Source organism: Ambystoma mexicanum, chromosome 1q (assembly GCF_040938575.1).
Source record: "Ambystoma mexicanum isolate Mex_15411 chromosome 1q, UKY_AmexF1_1, whole genome shotgun sequence".
NCBI classification, from domain to species: Eukaryota; Metazoa; Chordata; class Amphibia; order Caudata; family Ambystomatidae; genus Ambystoma; species Ambystoma mexicanum.
In genome coordinates this window covers 1,127,095,116-1,127,120,974 of record NC_090922.1, presented here as the reverse complement: position 1 = coordinate 1,127,120,974, position 25,859 = coordinate 1,127,095,116, and the positions used below count along the sequence as shown (strand labels likewise).

Genomic DNA, 25,859 nt, shown 5'->3' with positions numbered 1-25,859 from the left:
ACTGATGAAAGAATGGTTTTGTGTGTCTAAAGATGATTCCAAGGTAAAGGCTAACCTGAGAAAGCTATGTGGCACTGAAGTTAAGTGACTAATTGGGAGTTCAGGGAACAAGCATTGCCCAAGCCAAGAATAACACATGCTTTGCCGAAGCCAAGAGGGATACAAGCATTACCCAAGTCAAGAGTGAAGCGAGTGTTTCCCAAACCCAAAGAGTGGTGCAAGCATTGACAGAGCCAAGAGCTTGTCAGAGAATAGCTAAACCAAAAAGAGACTAACAACACGGCATGCAGTTAAGCTACTCTGGTTGACAAGGAACAAAAGGTGGATGCACAGCTGCAAGAAGGTGAAGCTTGTTGATGGTAATTGTTCCCTTTTAAAGGTGTTCAAATGCACCAAACTATTGAAGCTGCAGTATATGTTGATATGGCTGAAAGACAAGAGTGGCAAAGAGGCTGCCATTCTGAAAGGTGAGTGTTCAGAGTGCCTTGCCTACATTAAGGTGCTCAGGAGCACTAAAGTGAATGTTGTCTTTTCTGTAAAATTTGCTTTGTCAAGTGCTGTGTTTTATTTTTTATCTGACACGGAACTGTATGAAGGAGTGAAGGAGTCAAGAACTGAATGAAACTTTGTTGTAAACCCAGCTTTCCTTGTTTCTTTATGTTGAATATTGGACTTGAACCTAACTTAAAACCTGGGTAAAGGGATCTCACCCTGTTACAAAGAGAGACTGTGAACATATGAGAAATACTGGTGTTATGTTTGTTGTGAATTGGCATATTTTTTCGTGTGTATTTTATGCTTAAGTGTGAGGGCCAGATATCCTTTGTTAAAATGTTTCCTTAAATCCTCGTCAGAGTAGGGATAGTGAGGCGTTTGCTGAAATATAAGATTTAATAAAATGGCATATTTTGAAAAATTACCCAAAATATGTCCTCCTCACATTTATGACCCCTCACAGTACCGTCATGATGTGTGGCAATGCAATGTGTCCCATTATAGCTAGTATAACTGAGGCCAAAGCTGTGAGCGCCAGAGACTTGGGGAATATGTCAATCATCTACAAGCGGAAGTTCTATCCTTCCTTGGGTGGGAGGATTGGGTGGGAAACGGTACCTGTGGCACCGCTTCCAGAGAATCTCTGAAGTGAGGACTAATTTTCCTTCAGGCTGAAGAAGAATGAAGATGAGAAGAACTTCCCGGGGATCAAAACTTCTTGCAGTGATACTTCTTCTTATCCTTCTTTGTGGAGACCTATGCTTGGATAGGCGATCCACAACACGTAACCTTGACCACATTCCCTCACTGACATCTTGTGGAGGTAGGTGAAGGGTTTAGCTGCTCTTTGTATGGTATGCATAGATTGGCATGACCCGCAATTGTTGATGTGCCAAACAGATGCATTGGGAATCCAACACAGACATTTGCCGTCTACATTCCATGCAAGGTTAAAAATGTGAAACCTTAGTAGGATTGGGCATTTTTCAACAAACGAAGCAGCGAGTTTCCAAAGCATGCAAAGTTCATGGACAATAAGGAACAAGGGTCACAGGGTGCAGCACCTCAATATATAGTGGCCCCAACATCATGTCCCGCACAGGGTGTGAAGAGTGTGAGAAATCTGAAGGTGTCTCCCTAGCTAGTGCCAGGGATCTGTCATCCAAATGGCCGGGACACAGCCACCACTATTGGATCCAGATCCTGGGGGTGGACAAGTGAGGGAGATCACCTTGGGGAGAGGGACACCGATGGGCGAGATGCAGTATTCCCCTTCTCCTTTCAACACCTTTTCCCCAGCCTACCACGCAGGCTGGGAAAAACACTGCCCCCTACTTTTCCACAAAAACATTTTTGTACAACACGAAAGAAAACAGACTAAAACTAGGGCCGTTTACCTGACGTGCCTCAACACCAAGGGTCAGGCAAAGTCAGGTAATTGACTAGAATCACACACACCTGACTGCCATTTCCCTTCCCACAGGGATAAAATATGGAGCATAAGAGCACAGAATGAGCGAGGCTGTTCGCACGACATGAGAGCTAACTCAGCATGGCAGTTCAAAAGGAGGTGAAAGACGGTGAAGATAGAGAGGGTGACAAGGAGAGAAGCGAACTTGCCCTTTCCAACCAAAGCTTGTGAAACCTCTGCTTAAAGGATAAGAATGTGAACAATAACCAGCGCGTGTTGCAGCAAATGTCTATGGTACGCAAGACCCTCCTCTGCTGATAACCAAGCTGGGGAAGGACGCTATCCTCGGAGGTACCAAGCCGAGGAGAATCGATGCGAAACCAAAATGTGTTTAATAAAAAATAGCCAACGGCTAAATGTGAACTTTTGAAAGGCATTGACATTGATAAAGAAGGGGAAAACCGACAACAGAGGAGTATGGCACAACGTGGGTGCTCAAACAGGAAACTCTGGGTGATTACCTGAGGGTAGACATTTTGATGATCAGACGCATTTGGGAAGAAGCGAAGAAAGGTCAAAGTGGTCATACAGGGGTCTTCTGTACCGTTGAAAATATTTGACCAGCAGATGATTGTGATAGCTAAGGGAAGTAAATCCTGCATGGTGAAAATTATTAAATGAACTGTATATCAGAAAAGTCTTTGAGAGTGAACCTGGCAGAGGGAAACCTGACAACAAGGGACAAAGCAAGAAAACCTTTTTAAAAAGACATTAAGATTTGTAAAAGCAAGAAGTATTTCAAGACAAGGGGAAGGGAAGTGTCCCCCTTGTCATTTGGGATCCAAGCCCGGCTGAGAGGGCTATCCAGGGGTGGAAAGCTATCAACCAAAGTTCACTGAGAAGGGAACTGTCTTGTGAGTTTGTTGAATACAATTTCTGAGGGGTCTGCACAGAGAAAAGGGGGACCCAGAGGTGAAGCTATCACCTAAAGTGTTTGTAGAGCAGAACTTTTTTGTTTGCTTGTTGAGAGCATCAGGCCTTGAAGGTGAGAGACTTTTATTGAAAAGAGACTTAACCATTGAAGAACCTGATAGCTGATATGGAACTGTTAGCTCGCGCTGGGAAGGCTCGAGCATGTACTGTGCTCCGAAGTCCCACCAAGTGCTGTGCTAAAAACGTGGGGAAGAGGGCTCTCAAGGCAATCACATCATGACTTATTATTTGAGCATCATTTCCTTTGTTTTGATACCCTAACCCGCAGTCTTTCTGTGATTAGTTGTAAGGATTTGACAATGGGTTTTTCTTAGTGTAGACCCCTTTATTGTCACACGATGCCACTAGGACTGGCTTATTTTTTATTTGATGGTCAACGCTTTCTCCCATCTTAGATTTAGGTTTAGTTTAGGCATTTTTCCTCTGTGCATTTATAGTTCAATAAACAAATGTGTCTGTCTTTACTGTTGCCACCATGAGTTCCTTACAAGAGGCATCAGACGGAATCGGCGGAGAGCAGCTCTGTGCCCCCCTTGTGGCAGAAAGGTTTCCAAAGATCAGCTGCGCAGCAAAAAGGATATCATAGATGAAGAATCCATGGGAAGAAGGAATACATTAGACAAACACATACATTAAAAATGTAGCAATAACATTACCTTTTTGGTTTTGGCATCAATGGCGGTGCTTTTGTGTGACCTTGTGTCCAAGAACAACAATATAGCAAGAAGAGAAAAGAGCAAGTGTTGAGTAACAGAATATCTGGTTGGCAAGGCTCCTGGCTGCATCAAGGTTTCCGATTTTTGGGTCCTACTGCTAACCAGTCATTCTGGTCATGCCTCATCCTAATGCTTCATCATGGTCCTCCTCCTTCCTCATAGACCTTGTTGTTTGCCACAGCCCATCACCCTAGTCGTATTAATTCATCATAGTAACGTAGTCCTTCTTCATTTTCCTAGACCTTCTCCTTAATAATCCACCTTCCTAAATCTTCATCATCCTAGTCCTCCTCCTTTATCATAGCGCTCCATCTTAGTTCATACCCTTTATCCTAGTCCTTTTTCCCAGTCCTCCTCCCTTATCATAAACCTTCATCATCACAGTTCTTCTTCTTCGTCATAGTTATACTCCTCAATCAAAGTTATTATCTTTCAGCATAATCTTTTTCCTCCTTCTTTGTCTTCCTCCATCATACTCCTTCATCCTAGTTCTTCTCTTTTTCCCAAGTTCTTCTATGTTACAAAAGTCTATTTCCCACTCCTTCTCCTCATCATATTCCTAGTCCTTCATCATCATCCTTTATCATTCTTTTCCTCTTTGACATCGTCCTTCTCCTTTGTCATAGGGCCTCATTACAAGTATGGCGGTAAGGCAACAATGGCGCCGGTATTGCTACCGGCATCATTGCTACCGTACCACCATACTAGGAGTTCTGCTTGTGGATGCCCTTGCAGCCACCAGGTCTGACCTTGTGGCCATACCGGCACCCGCGTGCAGAACATGATGGTAGCACTGGTACCGTTATTAATGGTACCAGTGCTACCACCCTCCCCATTCCCATTGAGCCCTATGGGGCTCAAATGGGAATGGGGATGTACTGGGCCTGGCACCTGCAAAATGACAATTACCGGGTCCGGCTGGGCCGGAATAGCCTGGTAATTGCCACCAACCTCGTAATGAGGCCCATAGTCTTTTTTCAGTCCTTCTCCCTCATCATAGTCCTACTCAATCATAGCCCTGCATCAGTTCTTCTCCTTTGTCACAGTCCTACATCCCAGTCACTATCCATCAGTCATTCTCCTTCATCATAGCCCTTCTCCCAGGGATGTCATTTAAGGGTCACCAGGGGTCACTCTTGCGACCCCTGAGGTCTCCCTTACTACCCCTGTGGTCTCCCTTGCTACTAAATGAAAACAAAAATACCCCCCTTTTTTTTTTTACAATTTGAAGCTCCTGTGCCATGTGGCTATTTGAACTATTTGTCTTTCTGGAATTCCGTACAATAATTGCTAATCTCATTAAAGGTTTATTTCAGCCACACTTTAGGCTGATTTAGTCTGTTCTTAAACACTTCAAATTCACAATCCAGACAAAATCCTCCAAAAAGCATTTAGAGTAGTATAAGCATCTATTTCGGACTATGCATTTTGCTTTTCGCAAGTTGCAGTTATAGCATGTTTTTTTCTGCTGATGCATATGGTGATCCATTCTTGTATGAAATGTATATCAGGTTACAGTAATATTGTAACCATATTTTTCATAATGTACTTAGAAACTATGCTATATGATGCCACTTCCTGTTTTGCCAAGGGGTAAACAGTCATGTTCCATCGCTTCCCGTGATGTCTCTCACGGGTGGGGTCAAATGACATCACTTCCTGTGATGTCATCAGATGTCAAGGGTCATGTGGTGTCACTTCCGCTACCCCTGGCATTTTGGTGAAATGATATCCCTGCCTTCTCCATCATAGTTGTTCACCCTAGCCATTCTTCTTTAGTCACACCCGGGGAAGGGTGCTCAGCCAATCAGTTGGCTGGAATAGAGGCCGAGAATACACACTCTCCGCCCACTGTTCCAGCCATCCAAGGCCCTTCCACAGGTGTTGCTTTTTTTTTCTAATCTGGGGAGGCAATAGCGGGGCTCTCCGGTTGCCTCCTCAGGTTAGAACAACCTAATTCCCTTTCCCCAACTCCAACCCCAACTTACCTGCAGGACCGTAGCCTTGCATTCCAGTCCCCTATGAGCCAACCGTCTGTCCGCCAACATTAAAAAAGAAAAGGGACTAGGTCCCTTTTTGGAGGACGGTGGCCATTTTGGAACATGTTTTCCATGACCGATGTCATCTGAAAAGGGACCCAGTCCCTTTTCTATTTTGATGGTGGTGGCCATTTCATTTACATTTTTATTTTCACCAATGGGAGATGGGTTCGAACTGAGCTCATCTCCCGTCAGATGAAAAAAAAAGGAAACTATCTGCACCCTAGAAAATCCCAGGGTGCTAATAGCTTTCACACCCCGGCTGGGTGCCGGACAGGGGCTTTAACAGCCCACAGCTTGAGCTGAGGCCCTCAGTTCACTTGGGCCTACCAAAGCTTGGACTAATGGGCCGTTAATGCCCATGTCCGCCCCCCAGCCAGGGTGTGAAAGCTATATTGTTGTCCCTCTTCTTTGTTCTGGTCCGGTTCTTTTGCTTCATCACAATCCTTTGAAATATGTCTTCTCTTTCATCATACTCAGTGGCACTGGTGACCGTTGAAAGTTGTGGGGCATAAATGTATTTTCCAGCGAAGCGGAAGTGAGTGACCAAACCCATCTCAGAAAAGGAGGATTCAGACGATTTCTCTCCCCGGCGAAAATCTTTTGAAATGAGGAGTGGAAATGGGGCCTTTTCCAGAACAATTTTTCAAGAACAGTTGTAGCAAAAGACCTCAGATATAAGCAGTTCTCAAATGAGAACCCCCACAATATTTTACTACCAGAGATGGCAAGTTGCCGAGAGTACACATGGCAATTTTGCAGCAGTAAATCATGTATCTGCCCATCTCCTAGAAGGGCACGAATATGCTTCCATCATTAAGGCAAGTGCTGGGAAATGTGTGCCGCAGTCACCCCTTAAACATTGTCCTACCTATATAGTTTTCCTGCAGGAATTACACTTGTCTTAAATAATGTGACAGAATATTTCATAATGCACATGACTGTTCCTGGGTTTGGTAGTTAAAAATACAATCAGAATTTGATGCAACTCAGGATACCACCCAAAGCAAGAGGCACTATCACTTACCCCAACCCTGTTTAAGGCCCCTCAATGTCTTTATGTACCCTGTATGTATTCCAGATGTGCTCATGTGTACGGACACTGTAGGGTTTGTTTACAGTTGTTGGATATGGTAGAGCAATTGATGATCTATTCCCCATTTCTTTAATTTCAGCCACAGCAGAGGGCACGGGACAAGGTCAAACTCCTTGCTGTAGTCAATAAAGCAGCAAAATAGGTTGTTTATATACCCCTTTTTGGCTCAGCCGTTAGATATTGTATGATAGATATATTGGTGAAAGTACTGAACCCTTTTCAGAACCCCATCTAGCAGGTCCCAGTATGTTTTCTGCTTTTGCCCATTTAGTTTTATTTTTAAGAATCGCTGTTGCAATTTCTTTTTGGGTTGAATCCATCTTTGCTAGCAGTCTATAATAAGATGGCACAAGTCTGTCCCTTTTTTCTGGATCGGGACTAATACTAACTTTTACCTGCTCTCTGGTATTAATCTTTCTCTTCTATGGCCTCAATTAATTTCAGCAGGACTTTAGCCCAGCCCTGGGGATGTTCTTTGATTAGAACTTTCAGGAAACTGTCTGGGCCTTGGGTAGATGCCGATTTCAATTTTAATGTTGTGTACAGCACATACTCATGGTCCATTTCAATTAGCTTTCTTTTAGGTTGTATGAAGGCTATTTGGTCATAGTAGGGCTCTATCTTTGATTTTAGTGTAGAGATCCCGTGTATATGATTTCCAATGGTTTTCTGCAATTGGGTTGACTTCCATAGCCCATGTGGCTTTGGAGAATTCATTCAAACTGGAACCATTTTTTGTCATTTCCTTTCAACTAGCCTGCCAACAACATCCAGTTGGTGTTTTGTAGCAAATGTGTATGTTGCCTCAGCCAATTCTTTTTAGCCGTGGCTATTCTGGGATACCCGCTTCTGCTCATTATTTAGTTAGGTATTAGCTTTTAATACATCCCTTCCTTTACGGTATTCCTTTTTTTATACTAATCATAATATCAAAAGCCCCATTTGTATCTTTGCAAGTTTTTTGTGTTAGGGTATTATTTTGTGTGTTCTGCATTTTTACTAAATTCTTTATCATCATTTCCAGGTCCCAATTGCTCTTTTCCAACCATTCTTCCATTCTGTCCTGGTATCCCATAGTAAAGTGCCCAGTTCCCTCATTTGGCCAGCCCTCCATTTCATTCGGTTTCCCTGTGTGTTAACCTCTATAGTCTGTCTTCAACGGAATTTCTTTCCAAAACGTACACCATTCACCATCCAAGATAAAATAAGGTGGTTGCTTAGATCATTTGCCAGCAACTGGATCACTCCACACGGGCAGTCATTGGCGCATTAGTGATCGCATAGTCTATGTGTGACCTAGCCATTCAATTTGTCCAGGTGTACAAATTGTAGAAACTCTAGATCATACATATTTGCAAAGGTTTTCCACCCTCGGTCAAGTTGGGTCTATCTCTCTGTCCCAATGTTCAGGTCCTTGGCATTTAGGTCCCCGGCAATCAGTATTGAGCCATTCGGATGTGACTCCTGTCACTCAACTATGAATTCCCCCACAGCTTTATGTATAATGCTTGTCTGGTTGCTTTTTGGAGGGTCGTATACATTTATGATTAGAGTCTTGTCTTTATTGTTTGCAGTCATGGAAAAGACAGCCGTCATTACATATGGAGTGCTGGTTGTCATTTTGAGTGGTACCAGTGAATTGTGATACCTCTCCTCAATAGCCAACCCTCCACTTACTTGTACATAGATCGCCAGAACTGCCGGGCTGAATAGTATTGTAAAACCATCTACGGCAAACCTTTGCCTGGCCCATGTTTCTTGTAACACAAAAACATCCTGTTTGAGCAGCATAGGTATCCCCATTGGTTGGTTCAAAAAGGAATGATGACCTCTCGTGTTCCATGAGATGCATTTGAGCTGGTACTGTCTCTCAGGCTGTCAGTCCATGTTTCTTATAGTTCGCTTTGGTACCCAGATTTCTATTTCTTGTGTGCTTATGACTTGCTGAGAATTTGATAGCTGAAGTGCTCGAAGCATTAAAAGGTCAGATCTCCCTGGATCTTTGGATCTTTCATCCTTTTTTGCCACTGGTTGTTCCACCTGTAAAGGGCTTAGCTTCTTGATTTTTTGGCAAATGGCAAGGGAGAGCCCCAATAGTTCTGCATTAGCCTTTACCTGTACTACCATCAGTGGGGTTGTAAATTCTATTAGCGCCCAAATTGTAGCGCTTCTAATCGCTGGGAACTCAATTCATGATATGTCATCAGAGCTTATAAGTCTTAGTTGCGGAACCAGACTAAATAGTGTTAGCACTCAAGTCTGGTTTAAAAATGGGCTATAATTAGTGGGCTGCCGTTCTTCCAAGACAGTCCATTTGCCCATATCAGCTGTTTCTTGCAGTATATGTGTAAATGTTTTTGCGGAGGGAGCAATTTGCCTAGATACTGTATGTTGGCTTCCGTTTAGTAACTGTGGAATGTCCATGGCCCGGGGTAATGTTATGAATATAAGTCAGATGGTCAACAGCCGGTTTGCCATGCTTCTCGTGCTTTTGTGCATAAAGCGTTTCAGCTAATGCTTCTGGGATGCCTGTTCCCTCGAGTCCTTGTAACCATACTCCCCGTGTTGTACCATCCTGGAGGGTGTTTAGGATCAGTCTATTGTGTTGGGCTTTAACTGCCGTTTTGTTGACCTCCTCCCAAATAATCACGTCTCGTAGATGTTTTACCTTTAAGAGCATCATATCTATTGTGTCGTTTCCTCAGCATCAACTGCAAGTTTCTTTCCTTTGGACTAGAATGTGCTAATTGGATTTTCTGCTGAACACAGTAATGGGGGGGTAGCATATTTCTTCATAGTCCCAATTGATGTTGTATCATCGCTGGCCCGACAGTTACTAAGCTTGTGTCTTCCTTATCTGACAAGACCATCTCAATATCCGTATATGAGTCTGACCATATCTCAAGGCTGAGTGAGAGTGGAGAAGAAAATGGTGATTGTTGTGTGGAGGATGTCATTACCGACAGTGTGTACGTGACTCATGATGGGGAAGTGAGATCAGAGCCCAGTGTGAAGAGTGATATCTTATACAGATGGGACACTGAGGAGGAGGTTGGTTGATAAAGCTCACAAAGGTCACATTGGAGTGTCTAAATCCAAAGCAGTTTTGAGAAGTGAATATTGGTGGCCTGGATTTGACTGGGATGTGGAGAAAATTGTGGGGAGGTGTATTGAGTGTAATGTTTTGGCCAAGAATGTGGTGGCACATCAATAACCGATGATAAAGGTAGACACATCAGAGAAGGTGTGGAATGAGGTAGCTTTGGATATGCTAGGTCCAGTAGATATGGAGAGTGGAAGTGGAAAATTCATTGTTGTGCTGGTCGATATGTTTTTTGCGGTGGACAGAGTTCTGGAATGTGCGCGATATCTCAGCCCCAATGATGGTTGATTTCCTTCAGCGTGTGTTCGAGAGGGAAGGTTTACCCGACTCGATCTTGACAATAATGGTAGGCAGTTTGTTGGATGGTTTCTCCAAGAGTACCTTAAATGTTGTGCAGTGAAGCACAACAGGACAGCAGCTTATCAACCACAAATCAATGGAGTGGTGGAGAGGGTGAATCGCTGTGTGATGGAGGCAGTGTGGATGGCGGGAGCATGTGGAAGGGATAAGAAGGTGGATGTGAGGGATAGATTGCGATTAGCCCCACATACTTCCATGGTGGTACATTCATTGGAATTGATGAGGAGGAGGAAACCCAGCACCCGAGTTCCGCCTCCCTAGCTGGGTAGAGCATGAGAATCTGATTGTATTGTGGAAGAGTTGAGAGAGAAAATGGATGTGAAGAAATGTGAATGGGTGAGGAAGATGAATGTGAGGTCAGGGAGGAGAAGTCTGGAGTTTGTTGTGGGTGATTGGGTGCGTGTTAAGAAAAATGTTGTGAAAAGAAAGGGGGATCTGTTGTATTCCAAACCGGTCCAAGTGATTGAAGTCCAGAGATGGTTGGTGAGGGTTAGGCTAGGCCAAGTGTGGAACCTGGGAAGGGTGGCACGAGTTAATTCAAGATAAATTGGAGATGTGTTATTGAGCTTCCTAGTTCGAAACCTCATTGTTTTTTTTTTATGCAATGATTTCCTGTGTACATAGTTTAAGTTATTCTCTGTTGTGTTTGAATTCGTCATTGTAAGTATAATGTGTTGAGGGAGGGTGATGTATTGTAATGTGCTCCTGCTAGCAGAATGTGGAACTGTACGATGGAATGTGGCATCCCAAGCACAGATAGAATGTTATGTTTCAGGCAGGAGTTTGTTAGAGGTTAAGGTGCAGGTGGATGGGCTGGGGGGTCTTCTGCTGTGCTGTATATCTTTACTAATAAAGCCACACCATCACTTACGTGGAGTGTGGTCTTGCTTCTTTTCAGTTCCCACTTGGGGGCTCTACAACCACTTTTAAGCCCACTGTACCCTTCACAGAGAAGAAATAACCATTTGCATATCAGCCAGGTCCCACCCGCTTGGCCAGTCCAGCAACCTTATTCTGAGTAGAGGGGCTCCCAAACTCTTGTGAAATTTGTTAAACTTGGGGTTTCACCCTAAATCACCCAGGGTAATCCAGCCATGGACCCCTTGCTCACTGTGCCTTAGAGATGCTGAGCTTCACCTCAATGAGGAGGCCCAACAAGGCCGAACCATGTGTCTGGGGTTGCTGATGGTACTCTTGTTAAGAGGAGATTTGCCTAGCATTTTGGTGCTGGACTGCTGTTGTGGGTGGGACAAGACCGTTATGCAAATGGTTATTTCTCTTCTGTGAAGGGTACAGTGAGCTACAACGTGGTTGGAGACCCTCCTGAGTGGATGAAATTCCATAGACCAGGTTATTTGAACCATGCTCGTTCTCAGTAGAGGGGATCCCACACTCTTGTAAAAATTGGATAATTCTATACTTTCTTTTAAAAGCTTAAGATCATTTTCAAGATCATAATGGATCTTCAACAGCAGGGTTTTTGTTATTCTGTTCCAGAACACTATCCTATGTGGAATGTGTACTCCAGCAAGAGGATTTTGCACATATCTCGCCCAAGGTCTGAACAGGTCCCCACCAGACTTCAACAAGTTATTTAAGATCAGCTTTATCAGTTTAATTTTCTGATTTTTCATAGAACTTATAAACATTGAAACTGGAGATAACTTAGTTTCATCCACCAGATAAGGCCGCCTATCTCAGTATGGGATGTGAAAGTTGGGACTGAGTCTGGAGGGATGCTGGGGGGTTAAATTCTCTAGCAGAATTTGTTTTACTTAATAAATGTCATCAGCACTTGGAATTCCCACTAACCCCACTTGACGTAGAAGCTAGGTTTGTGGAAAGCTATTTAATAGTGCCGCATTCCCGGGACATTGCTCCGGCTTACTGGGTGCTGCTGACTGATACCCAGGAGGTGCATTCAGTTCCTGCTCATTAAGTCCCGACTGTGTTAAATATATTGTTAAGGGTACTCCATTATGTTGGACATCATTTATGCCTTGGGTAACTGGCGCTTGAAGGTATTTTTTAACATTACTCATAAATCCATACTGGGTGGTACAATGATTAAAAGCATGTTCTGCTATGCTCGCTCCCAAAGGAAAGAGGACCTCTGAAATCCCCTTGTGTACATGTGAGAAGAGGAGCTTTCCACTTCTGTTTCTAGTCTGTGGATTGGTGTAGTCTTGCATCTGGCAAACAATGCTCATCTTTGGCACATTGGGAATAACAGGTGCTTGATCATTTGACAATATTCTCTCACTGTCTCTCCTCTAATACATCTCAGAATACCGGCAATAACAGCAAATTAAAGATCTGGCTATTTCATGGGTTATGCAATCTGCACTCCATTTAATGTAATTCCAGATCCTCCAACGGCCTAGATAATCAGTAAGCTGTTGCAATGCAGTGAGGCATCAATCCTCCTCCCACTCTAGTTTCCTCAGGTGGTGAAGCACAGAATCCTGAAACACTTCAGAAAGTGCACAACATATGACCATACTGAATCTACCAACAAAAAATGCCCTCTCCCTGCGTAATCTATTTTCCAACCAAATGAGATGAACGTTAGCTATTGCTCTGAACACGTCCTGATGCAGGCGCTCAGCATTTATATACCTGTGTGAGCTGCAAATTAATGCACACAAATACATGTTTGCAACGAAAACATGTATATGATTTGGTTTTCTAGTTTGATTTGGTCTACACAGTGGACCTGAATCATGGAACATTTTCCTACGGGATTGCGCCATTATAAAACACTTCCATGAATCAGGCCCAGTATGTTTTGTTAGTCTCAACAAGTAATCACATTGTCATGGGAAACGATGTAACGAATAATTAGAGAAGTTCCAAGTAGTAAACATTTTTATTGAAGCAATAAACTCTGACAGGCAGGGGTTATAGCGGGCCACGTAATGCCCGGGCCAGTTAGAAGCCCGAACGAAGCAAGGGCTTTAACGTTAGACCCGGCTTTACCTACCCTGGAATAGCCCCCAGCCGCAGGGTTTTATTGCTATTAGCATCCTGGCATATTTTCCAGGATGCTAATAGTTGTTGTTTTTTTAAGTTGAGAAATTGCACGGCTGATATTTCTCAACTTTAAAAAACTACAAACAAAGATGGCTGCCATGAATTATGGAGAAGGAAAATACACGTAGTCCCTTCTCCCTTTCCATGGCGGCCATTGCCGTGATGGAAATGCGCCAGGAACACTGAGTTTTCCTGGTGCCGGCGAAGGACAAGGGAGCGGAGGATGGTTGGATGAGGGATATGGAAATTGGAGTTGGGGAAAAAGGGTAAGAGGAGCATGTGGTCAAGGGCACACGTACCTCATACCCAGCAGGGAAGATGGTGAGCTCCCGCTTCCTAGAAAGCTCAGGGGGTAAAGACCCTGTTCCGAGCCTCCAGATTTGCTCGGAGGACCCCTCTCCACCCGCCAGGGTGCTAATATATAAATTGAAGATGCATTTTGCAGCTCAAAAGCTCTAACAATGCACCCAGAGCACCAGCGAACCATAAATATAATGAGAAATGAAGGACACAAGCAGATCAGAAGACCTCCAAACTTTAAAAAAGTCACTGCGATAAAATGTACATCTTTTAAATTCTCGTATAAGGTCAGCAGTGTGTTTGTGCTTTCAGTGGCGAGACACTAAGCGTGCTTAAACAAATAGCATTTCAGTGAGGAGTACTTATCTAAAAGAAAAGGAATGCTTACCATTAAACTTTTAAACTTCCTATTTTCGGCAATGTGGAAAGAGCCATCTCTCGTTAAAATCTTGATGTGCTTCACATAACTGTTGTACCTGGGGGCAATAAATATCTAATGAAGGCAATTGTTGCTTTAATCATCAAGGATCAAACGTTTCTTGCAGGCATCCCCAAACCACAACTCATGAATTCATTCTTAAGACAACGTTTACGAAGGCCACCGCATCCTTGGCAGCTAAAGCATGTGTCCATGAAAGTCTTACAATGAATGCAGACTTATTAAGACCACGCCGACCATCTACGGCTTAGAGGGGGTTTCATGTAAAAGACATACTTAAAAGTCAGTAAGAATATTTGTGAATCAATCTAAACCAACATGCAGGGTCCATCTTGAGTGTGAATATTTGTGAATCAATGTAAACCTACATGCACGGTTCATCTTGAGTGTGAATATTTGTGAATCAATGTAAACCAACATGCACGGTTCATCTTGAGTGTGAATATTTGTGAATCAATTTAAACCAACATGCACGGTTCATCTTGAGTGTGAATATGTGTGAATCAATGTAAACCAACATGCACGGTTCATCTTGAGTGTGAATATTTGTGAATCAATTTAAACCTACAGGCACGGTTCATCTTGAGTGTGAATATTTGTGAATCAATTTAAACCAACATGCACGGTTCATCTTGAGTGTGAATATGTGTGAATCAATGTAAACCAACATGCACGGTTCATCTTGAGTGTGAATATTTGTGAATCAATTTAAACCTACAGGCACGGTTCATCTTGAGTGTGAATATTTGTGAATCAATTTAAACCTAGAGGCACGGTTCATCTTGAGTGTGAATATTTGTGAATTAATGTAAACCTACATGCACGGTTCATCTTGATTGTTTGTTCATGTTAAAATACACATTAAGACTCTCAAGTGCATCTCCAACCATTTTGATCGAAATGAAGTAATTTGCTATCGTTCATGAGCACAAGTTCAATAGTTGCAGAGCACACAATCAGACACTTTCCTCAAGGCATACTAAGGAGTACGTTCCCCACCCTGATATACACGCATGTGAAAGCATCCTATGGCACACTCCAGCCAGAGGGGAGGCGAGTATTCTTGATTGCACACTGCAGAATCAACCCATTAAGCCACCCAGACATTGAGGGCGGCTGACTTGTTTTTCAACGAGCATGCCAACATTATAGGCTAAGTAAAAAACAAGTATTCCAGGACGTGGTTATCACATAAACCATAACAAATTAGCGATTCTTCATCCAGAAATAATGGTTTATTCAAAATTCCATGTATTCATGTGACAACCGCAGGCAAATGTAACACCAGCAACCGTTGGGTCACAGCCATACACGTTAGATCTGCACACACATCTGGGGCAAGTAGTTGATCAATTTGGGGACCATGTGTTAATGTTTCAGGTTATGAAGCACCCGACAGGGGCGAGGGATGGGGCGTCAGGGGGATTACATTGATGCCTGGCAACACATGATGGCATATAACACATTCTAAGTAGTGGACGAACCAGAAAACAGGGCTTAACGTCCAGATAACAAAGTGTTATGGATCTGCTCTATTGCCAATCAGAATCTCTGTTCTCTGGACTTTAAAATCTGTTCTGCATCATTTCACCATCCGGAAAGTTTCTATTAATGGCATGGAAAGGTGCTGGCGATCGAGCATTCTGCATAATGAAGTGTGATCAATTATACGGGTAAACACCAACATGGAAGGAGTTGAAACAGCCTACTAGATGGCCACTTAATAATATTATAACAAAAACAGTGCTGTTTCAATAGCAACCCACTAGGAGTTCAAAATAGGAAAGGTATTAAAACATGATTTGTGTTAATGACCAGTACAAGACAACATTTAATTCACAAAACATATGATAACAACAAACAATCAACACTGGGAGAACTACACAGCTGTAACATCAACGTGAATCCTAAACAATGAAGAAACAGCACTTTTGGAATATCAACCTATATGCACATGTGTAAATCAATCATAATTGATGTATACATATGCATTTAGGTTGAACATGTGCATTTAGGTAGATATTCCAACTGTGCTCTTTTTTGTTTTAGGTTTTCATTGTTTAGGAGTCAGTTCTCCCAGTGGTTGTTGTATGAACTATCGTTTTAGACACTATCACTATTTTTCTGCATTAATTGCTTGTAATGCGTTTGGGATCTGTATTGTTGTTAATCATATGTTGTGTGAATTAAATGTTATTATGTACTGGTCATTAACACAAATCATGTTTTAATAACGTCTCTATTTTGAACCCTGGTGGGTTATTATTGAAACAGCACTTGTTTTGTTATACATTTCTTTTGTTATAACTGACCTCATTAAGCACATACAGTTTACAATGCTGCAACATGTATTTAAACGTTAGATGTCACACTCTCGATCTCAATGACTTTATGAAAGTGGCTCGATATCGGCTCTAATGCCTGGGAAAACATCTGCCCATTTTCGTGGATGCTGTGCCAAGTTCCACCTGTACATCAATTAAAAAGGTAGTAATGCAGAGATACACACCCCACCATAAATAATCTATGTAACGAACAAACAATCGATGTGTAAGGTTTCTCCAAATAAGTACTGTGGAGCTTCATGTTTATCAATATTTATAGATCGAAATCTGGTACAGCTGAAATTGTGACTGAACATTTCCAACATAAAAAATGAATACCTTGAATAAGTTGACCAGCATTGCACATGCCAATGAGCACTCAACACCGTTTGACCTAAACAAGGAATCGTTTGGGAAGTCCTTAATCCCACATAAAACGCTATATGGCTGTTGATACGCTATATGATACGCTATATGGCTGTTGATACGTGGGTGTATATATAGAAGTTTCACCATTCACATCCGATTCCTTCAATACATTTGCAATGAGATAAAAGGGAGTCTGTGTCATGTATGTTTAAGCTTAAACATAGTGCAGTCTCTTGACTAAGTGATTCAAAGTGACTTTAACATGGGGTTCTCTGATAAATCAAACATCTTTAATCTGCTTGCTAATGTTGTCCATTTAAAATTGAGAGGATCTGGAATAACAGGCCCTCCTTCAGGATACTCCAGACATCATCATTTCTAGCGCCGTCACCTTGGGGTAAAGCTTCCCCATACACAACCAGTAATAATAGCGTATGCTGTGTGAAGCTGCGCAATTGGTAGCTAGAGTGGCATAATCCTGCAGCTATATAGAAACGTGTGAAGAATTGTCCTCTTACGGCGTTCAATCTAGCCCAATATGGAGAAAGATAGCGAACCCCCAGTACTTAGCCAGGGTTATAAGGTCTTTAATTAGGCAGGAAATATTCATACACTTTGTACAACTTTGCTACATAATTGCGCTCTAAGAGAATCCACTGTTTCTGCCGTATTGTCTGACATTTTGTTGATATTCCAGTTCATAATTTCTGATTTCGACTCATTGAGTTGATAGCCTGGAAGGGAAATTAATTCTGTAGATGGTCCTCATTACAAGTTTGCTGTTCCGGAATTAACAGTGGCGGTAGAACAGTACCAGCACCGTTTTCCAGACCGGCAAGCTACGAGTTCTGTGGGCGGGTGCCGTCCTGCCCGCCAGGTCTGACCTGGCAGGCAGAGCGGCACCCGCCCGCAGAGATGCAGGGAAGCACTGGCACCATTACGACATGGGGCTGGTGTTTCTGCGGTCCCCATTAGGGATTTACATAATTGCTGATGCCGGATTTAACGGACTACCGGGGCGGTAGTGCCCCGGTAATTCCGGCAAGTCCGGTGCCGGTAATTCATTATGGGTCTGTTTTACCGGCACATCTACCGCCGGACTCGTAATGAGGCCCCAATGTGTCTATTTCTGGATATGCTGTGTGTGAATTGAAAGTAACTCTGGCATCATCATCAGTTAAAAAATGTTGTTTTAAAACTTGCTGGTCTACAGCTACTAAGGTAATTAATAGCGTGAATAGTCTGATTGGTAATGTTTTAGGACATATTTTACTAATGGCATTCATTGTAGAGCTTGGACAATTTGAGGGGCGGTTTGGAGGGTCTTTAATTTGTTTTGGGAAATATTGTTACATAGAAGTTTCATTACGTTGCAGGAATCTGCCCAGAAAATATATATGTAATAACTTAAAAATGAATGAGGCCGAGTTCTTGCAGAACTCCTTGCAAACGTCCAAAGGGATCTAATCTATACCTGCTGCTTTTCCATTTGGGAGGCTTTTCATTGCCATAGTTTTCCCTTCCAAACTATAGGATGACGATGAAGCCGATTCACTGAATGTCATTTCAATTGTTAGAGAGTTAAACGATTCAGGTAGCCAAACATAGAACTCTCTGAAAAGATATCATATTTGGCATAGTGTACTAGGACGCTAACATGGCCTTAATTCGTAAGGAGTACTCTGTAATAGAGCCTGCACTATCTCTTACCACCATCATTCTATTCTCCCTCTGCCAATTGCAAGCGCGGCAGGACATTGCCAGACCAATCTTCTTCATATACTCTTACATATTGATATTCTGTTTAACTAATAATGCTGGGTTACCGCCGGACTCGTAATGAGGCCCATAATCTCTATATATGCTTTCGTTTGAACGCCTTCCCGACCCTTGAACGTAAGAATTGTTTTTATTTGTGTTCATATTGTCTTTACTGTTTGTGAAAGGTTTGATAATTCTAAACCATACCTCAATAAAAAAAAAATCAAAAGAAGAGGCTTGCAGATCTTGGGTAGGCTGAACCATGGTGGAATTGAATATGAGAGAACATTGGCTGCATCAGGGGTTCTGAATCCTGGAGTCAGCACTGGGAAATCAGCAGAAAGTCCAGGAGAATAGAGAGACCCATGCACCACTGTTAAGATATTCATTGAGGGCCCAGAAGATAGTATTGGAAATTAGAGGTGCTGCAGGAAGTCCTTGAGAGGGCCAACTGAGGAGACGCGTCTTGCTTCTGGCACAAGCAACAGCTTGCTTGCTACGAGAGGAGCTGCAAATTGTAAGCAAGGCAACAGATGCTGGGAGACTGTTTGTGAGGCATAGAAAGAAAGTGAGTAGGGGGCTACTGCTGAGTGAAAGAAAGACCCTAAAAGGTAACAGTGCATGAATTAAGTCTGACGTTGCATTCTGGAAAATATGGTGAAAGTACAAAAATTCCCATAATGCATTTTGAGATAATGAGATCGCCAACGAGCCCTAAAGCTAAATCCTACAAAATATACACCCAGAAAAACATTGCAACAGAAAAAGAGTGCTGACGCTACCTTCTGGGAAATGTAGTGAAAGTCCCAGCACATCCAAAAAACATTGGGCCTCATTCCATGTGTGGCGGTCTGGAAATAAGAGTGTCGGTCGCACCGTACTGGCACCCTTTCCGGACAACCACACTCCAACTCTGCCTTCTGGGCTGCCAGGCACAACTGCCCCAGTAGGCTGAATTGTTAAGGAAGCACCGGCACCGTTAATAATGGTGCAGATGATTCCGTGAACCCATTTCGATGGGGTCCTAAGGTACTCCACGGTAATGTGGACTTACAGAATCTGCTGCCTGACTTCCTGCTCTGCCAGGACTTGTAATGGCCTGGTGGCACCGGGAAGTCAGTCGGCGGATTCGGTGTTATGAGGACGGCTCCTGCCATGCTCGTAATGAGGCCCATTGTGAGATAAAGAAAGCTCACACAAAGCATGCTAGGAATCATTGACTAAGTGCCAAAGACTCAAAATGACATTACCACTCTGGTGGGGGGAGCCTGCCAATCAGGTGGCTAGGAACGTGGGCTTGAACTGCTGGTGCAAGCCCGCATTCCATCTCACCTGACGGCCGGCTCCCCCGCCACCATTTTCCCCCCTACTCTCTGTCCCTTTTTATTTTCCCACCCCCCCCCCCACTTACCTTATTTCTGATGCAGCAGCACTCCCCGCCGCCATGCTACTTCCTCTCCGCTGCTGCAGGCCAACATGGAAAAGGAAAAGGGGCTCCTTGTGAAGGCCAGCTTCCCTTTTCATGGTGGCCATCTTGGAAAAGTTTTTTTCCTCCTTCAACGGGACGCTGTGTGCGTCCCATTAAACGAAGGAAATTACTTTTTAGCACTCCAGGTTACTGCTTTGGTAGCCTGGGGTGCTATTGGCCTTAAGCTCCCATTCCAAGGCCTGGAACAGGGGCTGGGGGGCAACAACCAAGAGCCCACATTAATGACCCGAGCGCGTTCATGCCCTTGGAACGGGGCCTTAACGCCACATTGTGAAATAAATAAATGCCTGCTGCTGGATTCTGGGAAACAGTTAAAGCACCAAATCATACAAAAGACATTGACACAAAAAAAGAAGCCTGACATTACATTCTGAGAACTGAAGAGCATTGACTAAACATTCAGCAATGTATTGGTTTTCCTGAAAAGTGTTGCTAATCTCACAACTATATATATTAAAGATATTTTATTCTGACAATTTAAAAATAAAAAACTTGCCAAAATAAATCACAACAGTATTTGTGTGCAAATTATAACCGTTCACCACAGTTATTCCCGAGTCAAAGAGGATGTCTACATTTCGGACCCTGGTCCAGCGGTTGTTGCCATGAGAAAGGTAGTGATTTAATATTGCTGTGGCACCTCTGTTTATGTACTGCTCAGGCAAATGCAGCTCCATCTTCTCTAGTGGTGATTATTGTTCAGATAGTAAGAGATATCATTGTCATCCACCAGGATGCCTCCCAATCACAGATGGATCAGAGGATAGTTTTCCCAAGTTTAGTATGGAAGCTGTGAAGATTAGGCAAGTGCACTAGTGAGTGTAAATGCAAGTTGAACAGTAGAACAGCAGGAGGGTCAGAGAGGATCTCTGGGGAGTTCTGTTGAAATCTCTGACATGTTGGCATAAATGACACCAGTATTGTCTTGTGCGTGTTTCATTTTCAAATACATTCTTGTTCTACATGTACAATCACACCAATGATTGACACGGGTCTGCTGGTCTAGTGCATGGTTGTGTGTTAAGTGGCCCTGCAGATGTATTGACTTCAACTCACATAAGCCCAAATCAGCGTAATCAGTTGTGAATGATCACAGAATTTCTAGTCCAACGTACCCAGGGGGCCCATAACAAGTGATCAAGGTATACTGTATTGCACCTGACTGGCGGGTCAAGGAGATTAGAGCATGTCGGGGATGTTTTTCTTCTCGCATGTTAATTCACACGCACTACATTCGATGTGTAGGTCAGAATTCTGACAGATGGCTGTGCAAGAGGTCGTGCTCTTCTAAGAAGTCTTGGAGAAGATCATGTGAAACGCTCTAGAACTCGGGTGAAATCTCTAGGAGACTTTTAAAAACGTCATCCTCGGCTCTGCTGATGGTCAAAGAATTTCACTTTATCAAACTAAACAGCAGAATAAATTAGAATATTAACATTTCCGGTATGATATTCCAGCCCTACTTACTTGATGCTTATTGCATATTCTGCAGATTCTTTGGCTCTGTGCCGCACGAGGTAAGTGCCGTTGTCCCTGTTCAGAAGTTCACTCCCAGCCTGCTCCCTCTCCATCGCCCCGGCGTACCTGCAAGACATAATTGTTGCACAGATGCCATGCAATAGTTGAAATAGGAGGTATGCTTTATACAGTCCATTTGCATCTCACAAGATTTTAGAAGATTGCGGAATACTCCTATTCAAATTGGAGATAAAGGCTGTGGACCGGATTCATGGAACCTTTTCTCATTCACGTGGAGGGATGTGATTAAAGACAACAGAACCTGTGAATGTGATCATGATCTCTTCTGTCAACAAGAGTAATTGCGCTAATCGAAGGTGGATGGGCTCATTCTCATGCCCCCCCCCCCCCGCCAGTGGGCAAGACACAATGTATAGAGGGGAGGCAGTCGAAATGCATATTTCTGAGACCCAGACATCTGGAAAACGTTTATGTGTTAGGTTTTGTCCAGATCAACGACTCCTTGTGAATTGGGACATCCACTTTTAATAGTATTGCTGTTTGTAAAAAGTTGGCCTTTTTAATAGTTGAATAGTTTATTTGTATTCCATTTTAGGTTTCAACTTAGGCAGCCCATTGAAGGTTCTAAAACCAAAATATCAATAGTAAATAGGAACATATGCATCTGTTTTTTTTAGGAAACACCCAATGTTTTTTTGCAAAACACGCTTCGCAGACAGCAAGGTAAAAGTCAGGTTTTTGAAATTGCTATGTAAGGGCAACCAACTACATGTAATTACTAGGAGAAAATGGTTGCCACTGGGAAGTGAGACGCAAGTTCCATCATCTGGGCACAAGGTGAACAATAAACCAGTGGATGGATGTGACTGTGGAAAGAGATGCATAACTCTTGCTCCCACTCAATCGTTCTTTTGCATTTAACAACCTCGACTACAACAGAGTCCTGTATGGACGCGCCAAAGAGACATATGGAGCATTTTGTGCAAGGACATGGTTCCAGGTGTCGTCAACAGATCACACAACACGTTCACTCAAATGCAGTTTACTCCCCCCATGACCTTTCCAATGTCATGCAGCGTCTCTGAGTATACAGCACTTGCACCTTTCTCATCAAATGCCAATTTTTCCAAAATCCCATCACAAAATGTACTCTGGCATTAAATGCTACCAGTGAAAACCATATCAAGCGTTAGTGTCAAACATAGAATTAAGTACACTTCATGCCACTGTGTCAGTCACGAAAATACCCATTCAAAGAAAACGAAAACATGCTCCATTTTGCATTCACCATTCATACTGCAGACACGAGTAACTCAGCAGGATGGGCCTGCATCGACGCAGTGAATGGGGAGTTAACAGAGGGATGAAACACACATACAGGACTGCCCTCTTTGCACGCTTTCTATAACAATACATATGATGTTTACAACCAGAGAGGAAATAAAGTGAGCAGCCAGATTTAGTGAAACAATGCTGCTGTAGATGTTCTAGCAAAAATGGCCTTAATCACCTTACAAAGGATTTAGAAAACCAGTGACCATCTTAACATGGAACCATATATTGCATGACTAGCACAGCAGGACGTATAGTACAAGACATAAGCATGCGATTCCTCTAAACTGCCTGGGTAGTAACGCTCCGATTGAAACTGTTGCTGAAAATGATCATTGTAGCTAAGGTCAGTAGTCTGGATAGGATGCTTCAAAGTCTCCTGTGTGGGCCAGTATTGACAAGAGTAAACACACCTTGCAGATTATACATGCTTGCTCTACCAATACCTGCAACTGCTTTACTCAAAATGCAGTAAGTCTGAGCCTCCTTAAAGAGCCCCATGAAACTGATTGACGTGTGCAATAATCGAGGCCCATGAAGCTGATGGACCTGTGCAGTGACCGAGGCCCATTAAACTGATGGATGTGTGCAGTGACAGCTTACTCGGGTCAAACTGTTGGCCCTTCCCATTAAGGTTTGCTCATCCTCTACAACGTGCATAAAAATTATTCGGCTTAGATTGTTCAATAACGTGACCAACCTCATCTAACTCAATCCATAGCCTCAAAATAAAAATTTAAAAAGATTTTAATTGCTTAATTGGCCGTCCACTTCCTCGGCTATCAGAGTCTGCTGCCAAGAACATGGACGATCAGCTCCTTGGTAACCCCACTTGAATCGCAGCCGGCAAAGCACTAGCAATTAGGTTGCAACTAGTGAAACACGTTTCTAGTGGGGTATCCTGAAACTCGCATTCCCGACCACCATCACTGCTCACTATGCAAGCTGATGAAGACCAAACGTAGCTGTTTGCCTCGCAACACTGCTGCCTGACGTAGCAATCTGCGACGCCATCAGTGTGCCCCCTCCATCACGCGAACACAGGGCTGTCAAGCTTTATATATTCACCAAAAGGTTGAACGTTCTCCCACGTTCCCCAAGAACATTGAGGTAATTATCCAGGGCCGTCGGCATAATTGAATTTTTCTTTGACAGCTTTTTTGTTTCACTGAAGATGCTCCATGCCCATGTTTAATAGTCGTGCCAACACGCGTGCCGGTCTCCTTCAAGACTAAGCACACGAGTCATAACATTGCAATGAATACTGTAGTAACAGCAGAGAGAATGAACATACAATAATTCATTAAAAAAACGCATTTAACACAATGTACGCCTGAACTCACGAAATATAATTTCAATCATTGTGTTTCAAAATATAGTTCTGATTCTAAATTCAGTGAACAGGTAGTAGGTTCTTGTTTTTGCATTTGTTTACAACAAACTTCTTTAGATTCATTGAATAATCACGGTTGTGTGTCACTCATGTCACATATAAGTTAGAGATACCTCAGTGATGAGGGGTGGGCGCGGGGCGTTGAGCTTTTTCGCGAACGCATTTTATAATTCTGCAAATGGGGCATGACATTTGCCGAAATCTTTTTTCTTTTTTTCTTTCAATTATCGGAGGCGTGGGCGGACCCACGCAGGCGCTTCCCCATCCTAGAGGATGATGTGCACCAGACCCACCAATCATTATTTAGCTTACATAAACTCACAACTCCTCCCACCGCCCCGTCTGCCTCACAAAATCCAACATCACACTGCTCCCGCTCCTGCCTCTCACCCCGTCACCTCCCAGCAAAGTCCTCCCACTCAGCTCAGACACACCTAGCGCAGTCAACCGAACCCTTATCAATTCTCTCTCTTCAATATGTCTCTCACACCTAAGCAAAAAATGTCCCACAGTCTCAGGCACCCCACTCACCGCACAGTCCCTCGACTCACGCTTCCCCACTCGAAACAGACAGTCATTCAGCCCCACATGCCCTATCCTCAACCGATTCAGCATCACCTCCTCCCCCCTCCTCCATTCCAGACTCCCCGCATCCACCTTCACCGACACTTTTCCACGAACACCAAACATCCACCTGCCCTTCACCCCCCTCACCCACCTCTCCTGCCACATATCCATGACCCGTCTCACCATCACAGCCTTCACCTCATCCACACTCAAAGGCAACCTCACATCAACCGCTCCCCTCCTCATACCATCACCCGCCGCCAGCTCCACCAACTCATTACCCAAAATGCCACTGTGACTTGGGACCCACGCCAACTCCAAATCCATTCCCCCACGCACAAACTGATCAATCTTCCTCCTGATATCCAAAATCACATCCTTCCTATCACCATCCCCTGCCATAATCGCCTGCAACCCACTCAATGAATCCGAGAACACCACCACCTTCTCATACCCCAACTCGCACACCCTATCAATCGCCAATGCAATCGCCACCAACTCAGCCGTACAAATAGACACATCATTCGTCAGTCGCCCCACTTTATACTCCCCAGTGTTTTCCAAATAATACGCCAAACCCACTCTCGCAGACACAGGATCTTTCGAACCGTCCGTGAACACCTTGCATCCTTGCTTCCCTGCCACATACGCCTGACCCAAAGCCTTGATCTCACCCCGCAAACCTCGCTTCTTTGACACCACACTCGCCAACTCTAAACACACCTTTGGAGACCCCATCATCCACATCGGCCATCTCACCAAGTCCATACCCGTCACAGCCAACAACTCGCCTACACCCCATTTTCACCCCTTTCTCCCACATATGAAATCCCAAAGTGCCCCCCTTCCTCCTCCACCGGTCCCTATAGTAGTCAAACCTCCAATTATACTTCAAATATGCATGCACCGGCTGAGCCACACTCTTCGCACTGCACTTCACCCACCACCTCATATTCAACGCATCCCTCCTCAACCCCAACGGCATCTCCCCCACAAGCACCAGAACCGCATTCACTAGTGAGGACCTCATCACACCCGAACACACCCTCAATGCCCTCGCCTGCACCCTGTCCAACCGCAACTTCTGACTCGCTGTGAAACACACTGCCACCTGACATCCAAAATCCATCACACTCAAAATCAACCCCTTAAACACTTCT

At 43.6% G+C, this 25,859-nt stretch overlaps 1 protein-coding gene across 3 annotated transcripts in view; it reads right to left on the bottom strand.

Annotated features, from left to right (window-relative positions):
• VAV3 (vav guanine nucleotide exchange factor 3) overlaps nt 1-25,859 on the bottom strand; it is a 1,781,337-nt gene that overhangs the window by 206,696 nt on the left and 1,548,782 nt on the right. For all 3 annotated transcript variants that reach the window (XM_069641873.1, XM_069641875.1, XM_069641874.1), the window contains exons 23-24: nt 21,396-21,512; nt 13,935-14,022 (exon numbers count right to left, since the gene is read on the bottom strand). In XM_069641873.1, the coding sequence (XP_069497974.1) occupies nt 13,935-14,022; nt 21,396-21,512 (205 nt within the window). The remainder of the gene's footprint in view (nt 1-13,934; nt 14,023-21,395; nt 21,513-25,859) is intronic.